Source organism: Lutra lutra, chromosome 4 (assembly GCF_902655055.1).
Source record: "Lutra lutra chromosome 4, mLutLut1.2, whole genome shotgun sequence".
In the NCBI taxonomy this organism is placed as follows: Eukaryota; Metazoa; Chordata; class Mammalia; order Carnivora; family Mustelidae; genus Lutra; species Lutra lutra.
In genome coordinates, this window is record NC_062281.1 from 1,175,139 (window position 1) to 1,193,767 (window position 18,629).

The 18,629-nt window shown below is 66.2% G+C and overlaps 2 protein-coding genes across 2 annotated transcripts in view; both read left to right on the forward strand.

The window, feature by feature from the left end:
• The window catches only part of ZC3H3 (zinc finger CCCH-type containing 3), an 82,117-nt gene extending 74,211 nt beyond the window's left edge, over positions 1–7,906 (forward strand). The window contains exons 10-12 of the mRNA XM_047726294.1: positions 4,579–4,757; positions 5,406–5,803; positions 7,483–7,906. Of these exons, the coding sequence (XP_047582250.1) occupies positions 4,579–4,757; positions 5,406–5,803; positions 7,483–7,514 (609 nt within the window). The 3' untranslated portion in view covers positions 7,515–7,906. The remainder of the gene's footprint in view (positions 1–4,578; positions 4,758–5,405; positions 5,804–7,482) is intronic.
• A 5,874-nt stretch (positions 7,907–13,780) lies between these two features.
• On the forward strand, positions 13,781–16,317 carry MAFA (MAF bZIP transcription factor A). The gene has a single exon (XM_047728356.1). It carries the CDS (start codon positions 14,147–14,149, stop codon positions 15,182–15,184), a length of 1,038 nt encoding a protein of 345 aa, XP_047584312.1. The 5' UTR covers positions 13,781–14,146; the 3' UTR covers positions 15,185–16,317.
• Positions 16,318–18,629: the final 2,312 nt, after the last annotated feature.

Consider the following 18,629-nt stretch of genomic DNA (forward strand, 5'->3'; position numbering starts at 1 on the left):
TGCTTCTTCAGCAGAAGGAAGTCCCGGGGAACCCCTGCCACACTGGCGCGGAGGTCCCCGATGGACACTAATTGTGGTCATCACCTGTGTGGGGCCCAGTGCCCCCTGCTTCACTGCCTCCTCTGGGGGCCTGCTCACTCCACAGAGCCCAGCACGGACAGTGCTCATCGTTTATGGCATTTAACAAACTTGCTGTTTGTAGTAACTGTGGCTTCACTGAAAAGTTGCAAAGCGAGTGGAGAACCCCCACACCCCTCCCCCAGCCCCTGCCGAGAAAGGCCCCCACTAGCAGCCGGCGAAGCACTGGCTAAGCATCGAAGCCGGAAGAGTGCCATGGGTGTGTTCCTGCCAGCCTGACTCCAGGCTCTGTCTGCACTCCGTCTGGTTTGCCGCTAATCTCCACTTTCCGTTCTGGGTGGCCCAAGGATTTGGCTGCCATTTTGGAGTGAATGACTGAAGGAGGCCTTGGCCCAGATGCCGGCAGGAGTGGACAAAGATGGACATTTCTGGGCGTTGTTCCGACCCCCAGAGGGAGAGTGGTGGGGCACAGTCAGAGGAAGGATGGGGGGTGGGGGAGTTGGGACTGTCACCAAGGTGGGGAAGGGATAGCTTTGGTGTGGGGGCGTGGGAAGGAAGTGGGTGGGTCTCTGGGGACAGGGGACACTGATGAACCACCCCGCCAGCTTTGCAGTAGGAGTGGGCCCTGGCCCATAGGAGGGACAGCTGGCGATGGAGCCTGCTGTTGGGCCGTCTGAGGATGGACATGAGCTGGCGAGACCCGGGAGGACTGGGAAGGCCAGGGCCCCTGTGTGGCACCCATGTCGGGGGCTGCTGTGCGTGAGCCAGATGGGACACTTGGGCTCCTGGCCAGGGAAGAGGGCAGTGGTGTGGGGTCAGATGGCCCATCTGGGTCCCAGCAGTCTGGCTGGCCTGCAGCAGACGGCCAGTGGGGACCCTGGAGCCCCGGGGGCTGTGGGTGCGAGCACGGGTCGGCAGGTAGGTCCTGGCCTCTCAGGGCCTCACTTCTCTGGAAGGTGCTTCCTGGAGGGCAGGCCAGCGTCTTGGGCTCCGCCGACAGCCTGTGGGGATCAGGGTGTTGGCCTGTGTCTGTAGCAGGGTGTGGGCCACCGGTCAGGGGGGTGGCGGTCTGCTGTCATAGAGGCTGGGGCCGGTTTCCAGGTGGCTTTTGTCCGTTCACACTTGCGCACCTGTTTTCTTGCCAGCACTTGGTGACAATCTACCTTTTTTTCTCTTTGAACAATTGAAGGACAAAAAGTTACTTCACTGTATTTTTTCATTTCCCTCTACTGGACTTAATGAGGCCAAATGCCTTCCCTGTGTTTTGATCTTTTGGGCCTTTCCTTCTGAAAAATACCTCGGGTTTTGTTGGTTTCTGTAGGTGAGAGAGGGGACAGTTCTGCTGGGTTGGTTTTCTCTTGCTGATTCACAGGGAATTTATAAAGTATAAACATGAACATAAAAATACGGAAACGTAAAGTAGTCCGCACATTAGTCTTCTGCAGTCAACGTAAATGGCAAATATCTTCTTTGTGTTTTGTTTTTTCCCTTCTTCCTTGTGTTACTTTGAAGAACAGAAGTTCTTGATGTTAACGTAAATGATCTTATCCATCTTTCCTTACAGCTTGTCCCACTGTCTTGTGTGAAAACTCCTGCCACTTTCCGAAAGTCTGAAGGGCCTTTCACATGTGGGCCTGTCTCCGTTGCTGCCGGTGTGCGGTGTGAGGTCGGGGTCCGGCTGCATCTTGCCCGAGCACCTTGGTTGGGAGCCCGTTTCCCTTGGGCTCGCGGACGTGGCTGTGTCTCGGGGCTCTCGGCTCTGCTCTGTGTGTCCTTGAGCCGGTGGGTGCCCGCCGGGTTCCTTGAGCTGCACCGTGATTCCTAGTAAGAAAGTAACTCCTTTCACCTTGTCCTTCCGCACGTTCGTCTCACCGTTCGTGCCCTCGGGGTTGCCCCAGCCCCGGGCGGAGTGGAACAGTGTCCTCTCGGCCCCGGCCGTGCCCTGCAAGGCTGGTCACAGCCGGCTGCTGGCGGGACCCAGGACACTGGGCGTGCGCTGTGTGTCGGCCAGTGAGGCACATGCGTGTCCCGTCAGAGAAATGCTCGCTCGGGTTTGTTTTCCTTCCTGAGGGCGTTCTGCTTGTGTCTTCCGCGGGTTGGCTGAGTGCTGCGGGCGTGTCGCCCTGCGGGCGCTTCTCTTCGTGCAGACAGTCACAGCGGGCGGGTTGGCCCCACTAATGCCGGCGGGCGCCTCTTTCTTTCCGGATTCCTCTTCGCCCGCTCAGTTACCAGCACCTTCAGAGAACCAGCTCTGCGCCCTCTTGGTTCTTGCTGTTTTGTTATTTCGTTTGTTTCTTTTCTTTCTTTTCTTTTTTAAGATTTTACTTATTTATTTACTTGACAGATCACAAGCAGGCAGAGAGGCAGGCAGGGGGCGAGGAGCAGGCTCCCACTGAGCAGAGAGCCCGATGCGGGGCTCCATCTCAGGACCCTACCATGACCTGAGCGGAAGACAGCGGCTTAACCCACTGAGCCACCCAGGCGCCTCCTTTGTTTCTGCTCTTCCCTTGCCCGCCCTTCCCTCTGCTGAGCCCGGCCGCTCTGCTGACCGAGCTGCGAGCCTGAGGACTGCCCCCTGCGTGTCTTGTTTGACCTGGGAATTAGTTAGCAGTGTCTTTGCTCATTTCCAGGGATTTGGGGGTTTTCTGGGGCTTCCGTTTAGTGGTCTGGCTTCTCTCTTTCCTCGGGGGCCGGGTCTGCCAGAAGATGTGGGGCCCTTGGAGCGGGAGACTCGGGTTGTGTCCGGGAAGCTTCTGAGTAGCGTCCAGCATCGTCGGGCTCTCCACAGCTCGTGGGTGATTCGAGAGCGCTCCTTACGTCCGACCCCGGCCGTGTGCTTGTTCTGGGCAGGAGGCTTATAGCCCCGATGAGCACAGCCCAGGAGGTCCGCCAGATGTGAGCTGCGTGTGAGGTTCCGAGTGTCCTAGGGGCCGCCTTGCGAGAGCACAGCCACGAGAGGTGAAAGGAATTTAGCGAACCTGCCACGCCGTTCCGCCTGCCGTCAGGGCGGAGACATGGCTGTGGTCTTCTACATTCTTCCTTCCTGCCGTGCCTGGCCCCCAGCAGCCCCCTCTCTGCGTTCACTCGGCATCCAGGGAGCTGGCTTCTCCTGTCCGGAGCCAGGCCCTCTCCATGTGGAGACCCTCCCTGGCCCTCCAGCCCACAAACTGCTCTCCTTCCCCGGCAGGCCCTGTCCCCCAGGCTCTGCTGCTCTTTGGGCAGCCTCAGGGGCTTCTGTGCGGACTGGAGGGCACGGGGAAGGAGAGGCGGACAAGCATGAGCCTTCTCGGGGCGTGGGGGTGTCTGTCCCCGTCCTGGACGGGCTGGCGGGGGTTTGCCGTGGGCGTTCAGGGCTCCTGCTGCCTATGCAGATGGCCCTGCCAGTTCCGGCTGGCTCCCATCTGCACGCCAGCCCCCAGGCACCAGTGTGAGGGGCTTCTGGTCTGTTGGTGGCAGCTGGGGACAGGTGTGAGGCCAAGAATGGGACCGGTGCCCAGATTCCGCTCCAGGGATGGGCTCGCGCTCTGCGGGGTCCTCCTCCGCCAGGCTCTTGTGCTGGGTGCCGGGAGCAGGGCCGAGGCCGGGGCTCTGGGGACTGGCTTCCGGCAGGAAGTGGCTTCGAGGTTGTTGGCACGTTTCCCTGTGGTTCAGCCGGCGCACAGCCCCCCGTGCCAGGGTAGGTGCTGCAGCTGCTCCAGCATCCAAGCTGGTTCTCAGCTCTTCTCTGGGTGGGACTGGCAGGGACCGTGCAGGGTTTCTTGTCCGGGACTGTGTCTCTCCCGTCACCTGGTCAGCACGAGGGGCAGTGGCTGCAGTCCGGCTCTCCCTGTCATGCCTACTGAGCCAGCCGCAGGGGTGGATGGAGAGCCGAGCACCCCTCTCCTGGAGGGGCCTCAGGCAGGAAATGGGTACGGAGCAGGCCTGGAGAGTTGGGCCCATCACTCCCTACTGCTCCTGCTCCCGGAAGCGGGTGGGCCAAGGCAAGGCGGGCCATGGGCAGAGCTTCGTGGCTCCCTATGGGCCGTGGGCAGAGCGAGGCCTCGTGTTGCCCCTAGCACCTGCTGGACAGCGCACCCCAAACTGGGTATAATTAGCCACCATGACAGGTGTGGTGGATCGGGTGTGTGCTGGCCTCGGCCGACCTGGGTACCCCTGGGCTTGAAGCCTAAACCCCATGCGGTAAGGTCCCCTGGGCGTGGAGGCCCCCCCCCCACAACCCCATCTGCAGCCCGGAGGAGGGATTCGTGTCCCAGGAATCCCCATCCCAGCCGGAAGACCCCCTGCCCAGGCCACCCGTGGTCCCTGCCTTCCATCCAGGCCAAGGGCCCAGCTGGGCAGTGCTGGCCCTCACCCTTCTGATGGCTTAGGGGGCGTGGATGGGAGGGAGTGCAGGCTGCCCTGGGCTGGGGGCCTTGGCCCCTGGGGGGCAGAGCGGACAGGGCCAGCCCACGCGGCACAGGGGTCTTGCCGGGCTCCCCCAGCTGCGCGTCTCCCCCACAGTGCAAGAAGAAGCACACGTTGCTGTGCCCTGACTTCTCGCGCAGGGGCCTCTGCCCCCGGGGCGCCCAGTGCCAGCTGCTGCACCGCAGCCAGAAGCGCCTTGGCCGGCGGCCCACTCCCACCCTGGAGCCCGGCAGCGCGCCCCCCAGGAGCAGGACCTCCTCCAGCCACGGACCCAGGTGACAGGGACAGTGGAGGGGTGCATGTGGAAGCCCCAGGGGTGGGCTGGAAGCAGTCCCTCCCTGCTCTTGGAGATGCTCAGGACCCCGGCGGGGAGCCTCTGTGCCCCTTCCCAGCTCTTACAGTTTCAGACCCAAAAAGAAATCTCAGTTCAAGGTTGAGTATCATGTCACCTCCAGAGGCCCCCCAGCCCACATCCCCAGGGTGAACAGAGCTGAGGACATCCCTGGCCCAGACCGGCCTTTGTGGGACTACCCAGTCCCTGCCCCACGGAGGAAGGTGGGGTCTCTGGCTACCCCACTCCCATGCCCCAGGAAAGGGAGGATCCTGGGTGATGCTCACAGCTGGGACCCCACGTCGTGCTCACCTGTCCCGGGAGCAGGCCCTCTGGCGCAAGAGGACAGGGTCCGTGTGGAGCCGGGTCTTACCGGCCAGGCTCGCCCCAGCTGCCTCATGCCAGAGGTCCCATGTCGTCACCAGCCTGTCCTTAGTGACCGAGGGCTGGCCTCAGACCTGGATGGCGATGCCCCGATGCCCCGTGGCTGCTGGGACAGGTGCTGCACAGCTGGTCGGCTAGTGCCCTCTGGACCCCAGCCTGCCGAGCAGCCACTCACCCTCATGCTTCTGCTCCCCTTCCTTTCCCGCAGGAAGGCCTCGGCTGCCCAGCGCCCCACCAGACAGACGCCCAGCTCCCCTACCTCCGTGGCTGCTGGCTCGGCCTCCCCTCCTTCCTCCCCACGGGTGTTAGCTGCAGCCTCGGGCTCTCCCCTGTCGTCAAAGCCTCCCTCCTCTCCCTCTCCCTCCTCCCGCCTCTCCTCCTCCTCTCCCATCCCCTCCCCCTCCTCCCCCTCTCCCTCCTCCTCCTCTTCCCCCTCCCTGTCCTTGGACCAGGAGGAGCTGTCTCTCCAGGAGGAGGCTGCCTCGGCGACGACGGGCTCCGGCAGCCTCTCCAAGCTGCCTTCCTTCATCTCCCTGCAGTCCTCGCCGAGCCCAGGAGGCCAGCCCAGGGCCCGGACCCCCAGGAGCCCCCCAACCAAGGACTCAGGTAGGCAGCTTGGCCCCTCAGGGCCCAGTATGGCACAGCCAGGGGCTCTTTTTCCAGTGCCCATCTCAGACCCACCGAGGCAGAATTCCCAGGTGGGGCCTGGATGGTTTGTGAGCCCCAGCCCGGGTGGCAGGTGCACACCTCCCGCCCACGGGGCCAGAGCCGGCCAAGGTGTGAGCACGGCGGCGGCTGCCGTGCAGACCACCCCAGCCGAGGGCTGATTTAATTAGAAAGCACCCATTTCTGTTAATTTGTTCTGGAAGATCACCGCGCGCTCCTGGAGAAAACAGATGTTCCCCCCCCCCCAGTGAACATTTGGGGCTCGGTAAATGGCTCCACTCAGCCTTGTTTAGGAGAGAAAAGAGGATTTTATGGCTGCAAACGACCCTTTCTGTAAACATTTTACAGCTCTCCGCGCGTTTGAGTGACGATAAACCCCACGCAGCTCGGCGGGCTGCAAATTTGCGACCATACGGCTATCATCTTACTGTCATATTTCACGGTCGTAACGTTAATGGAAGATGCTTGCCACAGCCTTCTCGAACGGCTCCGCTGAGCTCGCTCAAACGCCTGCCTCCAAGGGGCCCGGACCCGGCGCCTATGCGCAGCCCCCCTTCAGGGCATGAAGCTGTGGTCGGGCCCTCTGCCTACTGGCCTGGCACCAGGGCACCAGCTACTTCTGCCCCCTCCCCCTTGCACAGCCCCCCTGCAGTGGGGAGGCCGCAGGTGGCCCCCTCCTTCCCACCCCCCACCCCGAGGCAGCCAAGCCCAGCGTCCGTGGAGGCCGGCAGGGTGGGCCAGGCCCAGGATGGGGCGCGGAGATCCCCACTGGCCTCCGAGGCCTTGGTGGTCTTTGACTCCTACTCGGCCCCCTCCGACCGGGCCGGGGCTGGGAGCTGCAGGTGCTGGAGGAGGTGGGCCTGGGAGGGCTCTGGGGCAGCAGGCTGGGCTGCACATCCCCAGGCAGCCCCCCAGTAGGGGCCGTGGCCAGCAGGCAGAGGCCAGTGAAGTGTGCCAGCCTGGAGCCCTGGCCCGCTGGCCTCTGGGCTCTGGCCTGGCCAACAGGTGACTGGAGCCCTCAGTCCCACCGTGGGTGGCCCAGGAGGTGAGGCCGGCTCACAGGGAACATAGAGGGTGCCGTGCCCCAGGGCAGCCACGAGGAGGCACCTGTGGTCCATGGGGATGGCAGCCTGAGAGGTGGCCTGGAGCATTCATAGCTGAGGAGAGGCATGCAGTCCCAGTGAGCGTGGGCTGTGCGGGGCAGGAAACCCCCTTGGAGGTGGGTTTCTGTCCTCAGGCGCCCTGCTCTTCTTTGGGAAGCCCTCCCTGCCCCTAGGCCCTGTCCCTGTGCGCAGGGCCCCAGGTCCCTCCGCCCCTCTCCTGCCCGCCGCTCACAGGCCCCGGAGCCGCCACGTGTGCGTCCGGCAGGCCCGCTGCAGGTGTGAGTGTGGCGCGTCATGGGGCCAGCGTGCAGACGGCTCGCACCTGGCATTTATAGCCCCACCGGCGGCTTGCTGGGGCTCCCCGGACGCCGGGGCAGGCAGGGGGGTGCTGGACGGAGTTTCCCGCATCCTGACCCAGAAGCTTTGGCAGGAGAGGCGCTCCTCCCTGGCAGGGGCGGTGGGGACGGCGCGGGGGGTGTGGTTCCTGGCACCTTACCTTTTCCCTTCTCGGAACAGGGAAAACTCTGCACATCAAACCCCGTCTGTGAGGGCCCCGGGGGCCAGCCCGTGCCTACCTCAGCCCCTTGTTCCTGGAGAGGAAGGAGGCTCTGCCTGCCCCTGCCCCAGAGGAGGGGCCGCCTGCCACCGAGTCCCCCCGGGATCTCCCGGGTTGTTGCTTTGGCCACCCGGCTCTCAGCCTTCCGTGACCGTGTGTGCCCAGGGCCTCGCCTCGTCCTTGGGCCGGGCTCTGCCCAGCCAGCCCGCCCCTCTGCACACCCACCTTCCGCCCACCCCCACCCCGCGCCCTCAGGCCTGTGCCCACTGTGGGTGTGAGAGCGGCTGTGCCATGCAAATCCCTCCCCCCACTACCCCCAGGACTCCTGCCCGGCTCCCTGGTGGGTGTTTTATGTTCAGCAATAAAGGTTCTGCCCTGTGTCTGCTTGGCTGTTCTGAGTGCCGTCGCGCCGCTGTCCAGCCCTGTCTGCACCAGCTCGCAGGGGTTGGGGGGCACACGCTGCCCACAGACCCCAAGAGAAGAATGGGGTACCCCGCGGGAGAGGAAGGGCTGGCTGCACAATTCATGGCGGCTACAGGGTCTCTGGGCAGGAACATCGGCCCTCCTCCCTGCCTCCCGGAAATGGCTCAGAGGGTTGGGGACAGCCTCCCCACCATGGCCAAGCCCACGTGCCTTGTAGTGAGAGGCCTGGGGTGGGGGTGCCAAGGAGCGCGTCGGACCCGATGGGCCCAGCGGGGCCCCCAAGCTGAGGTTCTGTCCCCAACCCCTCCTCTGGGTGTCTCGGGCGAGGGGCTGGGCCAGGGAAAGGGACAGAGGGAAACTGGCGGAATCTGCATTGCTGGACGGACCCGGGGAGGCCTGGCAGAGGGTTGTAGCCTCCGCTGAGGGGCCCAGGACAGGGTCTGGGCTGACAGGGACCCTGGGAGGCCAGGGCCAGGGATCGGAGGGGCACAGGGACAATCTGGGGATTTCCCCTCTCACCCCCGGTCACTCCACACCTGAGTGTGTCCCCACGCCTTCCTCCTCACCTGGCTGCCAGCCCCACGTGTCAGCCTGCAGTCAGGTCTGCTGCGTGACGGCCCTCTGCCTGTCCCTTGGAGCCCTGGCTTGCAGGGGCCAGCACAATGGGGAGAGTGCAGGCGTCCGCCCACACCACATCCCTGAGGGGCCCACTGGCCAGAGCAGAGCCCTCCTGGGCCCAGCCCACATCGGACGGGCAGACACTCCAGCCCCCCCGAGACACTGACAGGGAGCGGGGAGAGGTCCTGCGCCCCACCGCTCCCTGACTGATGGGGGCCATCCCTGTCCAGCTCCAGAGGTGGCAAGGACGGGGCTGGTTCACGGCAAGGGGACAGGCCAGCATCTGTGGCAGCCGGTGACCAGTGAGGTGGAACAGGAGTTCACAGTCAGCTATGGTTGCTGCTGCCCCCGCCCCGCCTGCGACCCCAGGTGGACGTCCCCAGAGGCCCGAGACGTGTGCTCGAGGCCACTGCCGCTGATTTGGCGGCGTGGTGGGTCCGGAGTCAGCCCCGGCTGGAAGGAAAGGGACTCCCCCTCAGTGAGCAGTGGGGTCCCCGCTGTGGGCTGGGCCCTCGGGGGAGTGGGGCAGGGGCTGTGGGGTCTGGGTGGGGCACCGACAGTGGGGGACCCCACAGCTGCCAGTCCCTGGGGCAGGAGTCCAGGCCATGGGCCCATCTCCTGCCCCTTCCTCCCTCAGGGCATCCTTGCCATTTCCACCGTGACCCCCCCCCCCACAAGGCTGGGGGTCAGTTCTCCCTCCTCTGCCTGGACAGACAGACAGATGGCTGGAGATGTGGTTATTGGTCCGGCCTGATCTGAGCTGTGGCCCCTTCAGACCCTCACCTCCTCCCGACCTTCCTGCTCTTCCCTTCACAGTGGACGGGGACGCGCAGCCCGGGCTGCAGAGTGGACAGCTGTGTGCATGGTGGGTGGGTGCCCCACGGTCGGCTGGACAGCTGGGTCACTGCGTGCAGGACAGCCACCGGGGGGCCTGCCCCTCCCAGCACCACGCTCAGCCCGGTCTCCTGACTGCTCCAAGCCACGCGGCACGCACAGGCCCCACGTGAAGCCCAGCACCCGGAAGCAGCAGGTCTGACCACCGTGGGCCAGCATGGAAGGCTCGGGGAGGGCTGGCACTCTGGGAAGCAGGAGAGGCCGGGCCAGTGGCTGCCCTGTTCTGGGTGGGGGCCCGGCTCCCCCACACTCCCTGCGACCCATCTGGGGACCTTGTCGGCCTGGGTTCTGCCTGGTCAGAGTCCGGGCTCCTGGGCAGCCCAGGGTGGTGTAGGGGGACACTCTGGGCTTCCCGTGTCAGGCGCAGGCCAGCAGAGACCCTCAGGGATGAAGGTGCTGGTCACCTCGCACCAACCCAGACAGATCAAGCTGCCGGCTGAGGCTGACTGGGCTCCAGGCAGAGCATGTGGCCTTCGCAGAGGGCACAGCACGGGTCCCCCAGACCAGGGAGGGGCCGCCCCCTCTCCTGGAGCCTATGTCTCTGGCCACAGGTCCATGCCTGTCCATGGACTGCCCTGGTGTGGCAGGTCGTGGAGACTCTCAGAGATGGGCCACACGAGGGCGGGGAGCCCCATGTGAGGTGGCAGCCGGGCCGGGGCCCCCTCGCACTGGCTGGCCCGCTGCCTGCTGTGGCCGGGGCAGGGACAGCTGTCCAGCTAAGGCCTAGGGTCAGGCAGCCAGCAGAACGGCAGGGCTGGTGGCCCAGCTCAGACCTCGCAGCAGGGGGGAGACCCTCTGCTGACCCTTTGAGCTGGAGGGGAGGGGCTGGGCCCCAGACAAGTGGGCGTTGGAGACCTTAGACCCGTTGTCCCCGTCTAAGCTGTAAGCCGGGGCGCCCTCAGGGTGAAGGGAGGCACCTGACGTGAGAGCAGCGAAGGGGTAGGCGTGGACTGGGGCGGGGTGGGCCTGGCCTCACCTGGGACTGGGGGAGTGTCCCTGGTGGGATGGGCTTCCCGGCCTGAGGCCGTTCCCCAAGGAAGTACCTGCCCCCTGTCGTGGGCACCCCCCAGAGTGTGCCTGGCACGCAGTGGCTGCCTCATTCTAAGCAGGGAGGGCACTGGGCCCTGCTGTCACTGAGCCCAGAAAGGGGGTGTGGTGGGAGATGGGACCCCTGAGCAGCGGGGACTGGACAACAGTGACCCGTCCAGACCCGGTGCAGCACCACACTCCCTACCAGAGCCGTAGTTAGCATCGTGGGTCCCGAGCGCCAGGCAGTGCCCTTGGCCTAGGACAAGCGAGGCGCCGGCGGCTCCTGCCTGAGCTCCCCCGTGGGCCTGCGGGGGATGCCCCACACCCTGCAGCCAGCTCCTCCCAGCACCCCTGCCGGCCTCTCACCTCCCGGGGCTCCCACTGAGATAGCCACGACCTGGGACCCCTTCCAGGCCCAGAACCTGGCCGACTGTCCCCCGCAGATGGAAGTCTCCAGAGGCTGTCCTGCAGCCCAGGGGGGCAGCTTCGGGGTCAGGAGGGGACCACCAGGCAGCTGGGGCCGGGGTGCCTCCGACTCGGAAAGGGCCAGGCCTGCAGCTGGGGAGCTGCGAGCTGCTTCACCGCCTGCGAGACCAGCGCAGGCGGCTGGGCCGGCCATCGAGGCCTGCAGGCCACAGACGCCGGGACGGAGCCCGTGTGGGTTAAGTCGCTGGACTCGGGGCAGTCTGTCCCGACAGGAGTGCCGACACGCTGCGAGGCCGGCCGGTGGGTTACCACGTGGCTTATTTCTGCCCTCAACGCACTTGCGCTCTGCCAGCCCCGCATAGATGCCCGGACCGAGTCGTGTTCCTGCACCTGGGCTACGGCCGTGGGCAGGCCGCCGCGTCTCGGCTGGCGAGGCCCCCTCAAAAATGCCAGGCACCCGCCCCCTGCTGCTCTCGGGCCTAGCCATGTGCTGCGGGGCAGCCCGGGGAGCCCATGGGAGCGACCGCGTGCAGGCTGTGCCCAGACCCAGCTCGGCCGGGGCCCCAAGACACTCCCAGTGGCTCCGGCCACCCCTGCCCCACTGCCCCTGTCTCCAGGAACTCCCAGCTGTGGGGCTCAGCCTTGGGACACACCCACCCAGCACGGACCCCAGGCACGGAATGAGAAGCCACGTTCCATCCTCCCACTGCCACCGGCTTGCTTTCCACCACAGGTCTGTCTCTGGGCCACCTTACCAGAGGATGACACCAAGGCCGTGCACCAGGAACTCTAAAGATTTGTGGGGCACGTATAATGGCGAGCCAGGGGGTGGGCCCCGCGGACACCTGCTGGGTCAAGCGAGGACTGGCATGCAGGTGTGGCGTGGGAACGCACACTTTCCGGGGCAGCGCGGAACCAGGATGCTCGTCTTCTGGGCACAGATGGGCTGTCGAGGGGGCCGAGGGGACAGCGCTGCTCTGGCTGTGAGGGCCCGCGGCACGCCCGTCCGCTTTTCCTGCGGCCAATAGGAGGGTGAGCCCCGGGCCCCACGGCCTCTGCTCCCCAGCCCTGGCTGAGCAGGAGGGAGCCCAGAAAGGCCAGCACCTTCCCTGGGTTCAAGAACCTGCGGGCAGTGACCCTGGTGCCCTTTCCCACCGGCCCGACCACGACTGGCAGGAGGAGAGCTGGCGGAGGCCGCAGGGGCGATGGGGACCGGACAGGGAGGGCAGCAGGGAGGGCAGCAGGGCGGGCAGCCCTCTCAGGTTCCCTCCCTCTCTGGGAACTTCAGACTGTCACTCAATAAACTTCGCTTTGCTCTCACTCAATAACCCTTGCCTTGCTGTGCTCCCAAATCCCAGCAAGAAGCTGAGGGCTGGGGGCCTCCCCTGGGGGCCCCTGCTTCTGAGACTCCTGAGCGGCCGAGAGCTGAGGCAAGCCTGCTGGCTAGTCTGACTCCAAGGCCAGTGTCTGAGCCGGTTGGGGACACAGGTGCCCTGCTTTCCCCAGGCCGCCCCTTCTCCGGGCAGTGAATGAAGGTGTGGGCGCGGGGACAAAGCGCTGTGTGCCCGGTGAGCGTGTGATGGAGGGCAGGGCCCAGCATCCTCGAACAGCACATCTGGGGGCCGGATGTAGGGGAACCTGTCCCCACTTTAGCTAGACTTGGTGGTGGCTGAGTGTGACCTCCGTCTGAACGCGGCGTGGGGGTCAAACCCTGCAGGGCAACTGGCAACCCACTTAGCCTGGAGCGCAAGCGTGGCCAGGGCCTTGCTTCTGCCTCTGGCTGAGCTGTCCCGGCAAGGGCAGGAGGGTCCTGGTGGTGGGCCTGACCCTGCCTGCCCAGCACAGCCCTACGGGGAGGGTTGTGGAGGTGAGGAGGAAGGCGACAGTGCGGGCTGGGCCACCCCATGACATCTTAGGAAGTGAGGTTTCAGTCCCACTTGTATGAATTTTTGTTATAATAACGGCATTTATGCCCAGAACAAGACAAAAACAAACTGCCCTAGTGACTTCCTGCCCAGGTTCTTCCAGAATTTTCTTTCCATGCACGGATGGTTATATATAAGATGGAATTTGTTACCCGAAGTCCTAGAACAGCAGTATGGAAAATCCGGGGGTCCCCAAGCACTCCTGCGATGCCGACGCGAGGCGCGGCGCCTCCCGGCTCCGCCCACCCCGGAGAGGTCGTGTCCCCTGCTCCGCGAGCGCGCCCCGCTGCACAGCCGTGCGCGCCCAGTGTCCACCCCGCCCGGCCCCCCCACCTGCGCCCCGCGGTGCAGCCGCCGACCGAGGTGCCAGCAACTTTGTTGACTAAATTCCTGAACTCGCCCGGACCGCGCGGCTAAAAATAACCGGCACTCCCCGAGCCGCGCCCGCCTGAGCCGCGCCGTGGCCCCGGTGTCCGCAGGCCGGAAGGTCCCGGCGCCGTCACGCTCCCGGGGCTGCGGGGTCACGGCGCGCGGGGCGGCGGGGACAGCGAGGCACCGAGCGGCCCCGTCGGCTCCCCGAGACTCCCCGGCCTCCCCGTCGCGGACGCGGAGCCCTGGGGGCCTCAGGCGGAGCTCCGTGCCCCCTGCGCGGCGCCTTCTCCGCACCCCTCGGCCCCGCGCCCTCTGCGCGTGCAGTCCCCCGCGGCGGCCACCAGAGGGCCCTGCCCACTCCTCTCGCGGGCTGCGGGTCATCACCCCTTCCCACAGCTGTTCCCCGCAGGAGATTGACAGCTGGGCTCCGGGTTGCCATGGGGATAGGCAAATGAGGGCGGTGGGTCTGGGGCTCCGATTGGCCTGAGGGCTCGCGCCCCTCCCAGGAAGGCGGGCCCGAGCGCCCTGCTCTATAAAGGGGAGCGCGCGGCGCGGCGCTCGGGCGTGGAGGCGGGGCCGGCCGGACGCGGGCGGAGCGCGGGGAGCGCGAGCGGCCCGAGGCGGCGGCCTCCCTGCCACCCGCCTGGCCACCCGCCTGGCCGCCGACGCGGGGACAGGGAGCGGGGCCGGCCTGCGCCCCCCGGGGTGCGGCCGGGGCCGCCGGAGAAGCCCGAGCGGCGGCGTCCCCCGCGGTCGCCCTCAAGTTGGCCGCGCGAAACTTTTCCCTGCGCGTCTGGGCGCCGCCCCCGCCGAGACCCGCCGCGGGTGGGGAGTGACGCGGGGGGAGAGGCCCGCGGCTCCCCCCACCCCCCGCCGCCGCCGCCGCCTCCCGTCGAGGCGCAGCCGGGCGCGACAGCGGGGCCGGGGCCCCTGGGCGATGGCCGCGGAGCTGGCGATGGGCGCCGAACTGCCCAGCAGCCCGCTGGCCATCGAGTACGTCAACGACTTCGACCTGATGAAGTTCGAGGTGAAGAAGGAGCCGCCCGAGGCCGAGCGCTTCTGCCACCGCCTGCCGCCCGGCTCGCTGTCCTCGACGCCGCTCAGCACGCCCTGCTCCTCCGTGCCCTCCTCGCCCAGCTTCTGCGCGCCCAGCCCGGGCACCGGCGGCGGCGCGGGGGGCGGCAGCGGCGCGGCGCAGGCCGGGGCCACCGCGGGGCCGACGGGCGGGGGCCCGGGCGCCGTCGGGGGCGCCTCGGGGAAGCCGGCGCTGGAGGATCTGTACTGGATGAGCGGCTACCAGCACCACCTGAACCCCGAGGCGCTCAACCTGACGCCCGAGGACGCGGTGGAGGCGCTCATCGGCAGCGGCCACCACGCGGGGCACCACGGCGCGCACCACCCGGCGGCCGCCGCGGCCTACGAGGCTTTCCGGGGCCAGGGCTTCGGGGGCGGCGGCGGCGCGGACGACATGGGCACCGGCCACCACCACGGCGCGCACCACGCCGCCCACCACCACCACCACCACCACCACGCGGGCGCGGGCCACCACGGCGGCGGCGGCGCGGGCCACCACGTGCGCCTGGAGGAGCGCTTCTCCGACGACCAGCTGGTGTCCATGTCGGTGCGCGAGCTGAACCGGCAGCTCCGCGGCTTCAGCAAGGAGGAGGTCATCCGGCTGAAGCAGAAGCGGCGCACGCTCAAAAACCGCGGCTACGCGCAGTCGTGCCGCTTCAAGCGCGTGCAGCAGCGGCACATTCTGGAGAGCGAGAAGTGCCAGCTCCAGAGCCAGGTGGAGCAGCTGAAGCTGGAGGTGGGGCGCCTGGCCAAGGAGCGGGACCTGTACAAGGAGAAATACGAGAAGCTGGCGGGCCGGGGCGGCCCCGGGGGCGCGGGCGGGGCCGGCTTCCCGCGGGAGTCCTCGCCGCCGCAGGCCGGGCCCGGCGGGGCCAAGGGCGCACCCGACTTCTTCCTGTGACCGCCCGGGCCGAGCGCGCGCCGCCCCGCCACCCACTGGAGGCCCCTGCCCGCCGGGCGCCCCGCGCCTTCCCGGCTCGCGGTCCGGGACGGGGCCGCGCCCCCTCCGCGCACGGAGCGCGGGCCTTCCCGGCCAAGCGGGGCCGGAGCCGGCTTCCTCCCCGGCGTCCGCCTGCCCGGCCGCGGCGCGCGGCTCCCCGGCCCCGACGCCGCCGCGGGCCGGCCTTCTCGCGGCCTCCCCTTCCTTGCCCGTTTCTACGACTCCTTTTTAAAGCGACTTTATTTTCGAAGCATTTCTGTTTCTTTTGCTCGGTGATTAGTTAAGAAAACCCCGGAGGAAGTTCCCTCGTTCCCGGCCGGGGTCCACTCTCGGACGTCCGCGTGTCCCAGCATGTGTCGCTCGCTCGCTCGCTCGGGGGGGGGGGGGGGGGGGGGTCCGGTCCCTGCCTGCCCGCCTGCCCCCCGCCCTGCCGCGGGCGTCCCTAGAGATTGAAGCCGAGGGATATTATCTATGCCGTGTTCAGTCCTGCTGCCCTGCTGTACTCACGGGGGGAGGGGGGTGGGGATGGGGCTGGGGGTCGCCGCTCTGAGGGTGGGGGCTGGCCCGGACTCCCCTGCTATTTCTCTATGCACCAGATCGTATTTATGAGTCCCGGGGAAATGTATCTTATTTTAACCTTCAAGAGAAGTGGAAGAAAAAAAAAAGTAATGCACAGTATTTCTAGCAAAAAAAAAAAATTTTTTTTTTTAAAGAGGAGGTTTCAGACTGAACCTCCTGGCATGGGGGCAAGTGAAGAAAGTGTTTTTATTTTAATTTAAATTGTGTTTCGTTTTGTTTGTGCAATCTTAAAAAAAAAAAAAAAGGCCCAGTGGCGCTTTGGACTAGCCAGTGGGGAGGAGGAAGCCGCCACTGGCCGGGGTCCCTGCAGGCCCGCCAGGCCTCTGGCCTCCAGTGGGTCCTGTGCTCCTTCCAGGCCTGCTCCTGCCCAGTGCTCTGAGTGGGAGACACTCTAAGTCGTTGAAAGTTTTCTTGTGTTGTTGCGTTTTGTTGGATAATTTTTTCATTTGCTATGAAGCCGAGGAAAGGGGGAAAAACACACACACAAAAAATAAATCCGTTTAGATCCAACGTCACTGGAGCCTGGTTGGTTTTTCTGTGGCTTTCATTTTTGCCGTTTCTCCCCAGATAGAAAAGGAGGCCCGTGACCAGGGCCCTGCCTTAGCTCTGGGTGACCCGCTTGGGCCACCAGAGAGACTCTGACCAGAGTTGTAAACAAGGCTGTGGCCAGCTGGTGGGACCTACAGGCACCTTCCCCCGGTTGCCCGGTGGGGAGGAAGGCCTCAGGGTGGTGGCCCCAGGCTCCCTCTAAGGGGCAGTGGCCGGTACTTGTCCCCATGCCTTCTGAGCCCACAGTCCCACCGCAAGGGGTGGCCTGGCCTCTGTCTTCTGAAGGGCGGAGGCCGGGCTGCGGGTCGCCGGGGAGGAGCAGGACCTCTAGAGGTCTCTCACCCTAAAGGGTCCGTGGCAGTTGCAGGACTTAGGGGACTTGTCACCTCTTCACCAAGGGACGGAGGACGGTGAAGGTCCACTGTGTGCACGTTTACTGAGCTGGGCTGCAAGGGGCGCCGGCACGTTTCCATCTGGAGACAGTGAAAGCTCGTCCTCGGTGCTAGGATGGCGGCCCGTCTCTGTGGGCGCCGACCCGAGCTGGGCTTGCTGTCCCCGTCTGACCCAGAGAAGAGGTGACAGTGGCCGCCTCCCCTTTGGCTTTAGAATAAAACTGGTATCAAGACTGTGGGGTCTCTGGGGCTTTCAGCAAAATTCCCGGACCCCGGGGCTGAGATTTCGAGCCCCCGGGGAGGGAAGAGCAAGAGGCCGCACATCTGGGGGGCACAAACGCTGGTGCTGAGAGAGATAGAAATGGGGGGAGGCGGGGATGAGCTCAAGCACCAGGTGGGGGGCCAGCAGCTTGATGGGGGGCAGCCAGCTCAGCAGGTCCCAGCCAGCCTCAGGAAGGGGACCCCCGGACTCAGGATCCCCGGAGGCCCGTGTCCTTTTGGGCATGGGTGGAGTCTGCCGGCCAGGGTTGGACGAGGACCCCTTAGTTTTCACTGTTGCCACCAGAAGACCCACCTGGGAATCTTCCTCCTGGCGGAGAATGCAGGCACCAGGCGCATCGAGGACCGAGGCCGGCCAGGGTCGCTGGGCCCCACGGCTGGCCCTATGAGGAGCCAGTGGCAGGCAGGGAGCTGCGCTCAGGCCCGCCAGGCCTCCTGGAGCCCTGCGTGCCCGAGCCTGGGTTGGGCTCTGGAGCCCCAGAAGGAGGGTCCCCACAACTGGCCCGCAGCCCGCGGTGGCTTCTCCGCAGCCGGGCTTGGTGTCCTTGTCCTGTTCTAGCGTCTCTGCTTCCTCCCCTCTCTCTCTTTTTCCTTCCTTCCTCCCCCACCCGAACCCCGCCCTTCTCTTGCCCAGGAGAGAAGGAGCCCGGAGGCTGGGAGTCATTGCGGGGGGGCGGGGCGGGGGAGATTTTTGTGTTTAGAGGCAGATCTTTTTGTGGGGAAACACCTCTGGCTTCTGAGCTCTCCTGCGCGCACCGGCTGAGCCCCGGCCCCCAGCTCACAGTCCAACTCACAGTCCGAGGGCTCTGCGGGGCCCTCCCCTGGCCGCCCCCCACCCCGCCGCCGCCGCCGGAGCCTCTGCTCGCCCAGCACAGCCCCCAGCGGGCCGGCACCCCTGGGGAGGGGCCGGCCCCGGGCTAAGGAGGGGGTTCTGTCTGCCGCCAGGAGAGAGGGTCCTCCGGGAGTCCGTGTGTCTATGAGTGCAGAGCGGCCCGCAGGGACGGTGTGGGGGGCCATGGGGGCACCCCCGCCTCAGCCCCTCGGCTCCCACGGCCCAGGCTCTGACTTCCTAGCGGAGGCGCCGGGATGCTTCTTTCTGAGGGGTCCGGCCCTCCCTCCTGTCTCCGTGCCCCTCACCCCGCAGGCGTCCACTCATTCTTCTGAGAGTCCCTCCTCTGTGCCTGGTGGCAGGGACCCCAGCAGGGACCAAGATGAGCGCCCTGGCTCAGAGCCCCGAGGGAGATGGCAGGTTGGACTGCTGAGTGCAGGGGGAGGAGGTAGGGGTCTTGGTTCGCCTGCTGCAGGGCGGGCAACCTGGTGGGGCGGGGGGCAGGAGGACTCCTGTGGGCGGCCGCAGACCAGAGACTGTGAAGGGGCTGTGCTGTGGGGGGACAGGGCCTCACGCATGTGCTTGACGTGTGCACCCCAACCCGAACACAGATGTACACACTGAAGCCGCGTGCACTGGACATGCCCCCCACACACTCGGGCCCTGTGTGGCCACCCCCGCACAGCAGCTGTCCCTGGCCGGAGGCCACTGTCCCACGCCAGCGCCTACCACAGCTGTACTCGCTACAACTCCTAGAGGCTGGGCTGTGGCCACCCCA

Bases quoted from the DNA above. Each gene is read 5' to 3' on its own strand.
- MAFA (XM_047728356.1), top strand. From the start codon at position 14,147: ATGGCCGCGGAGCTGGCGATGGGCGCCGAACTGCCCAGCAGCCCGCTG.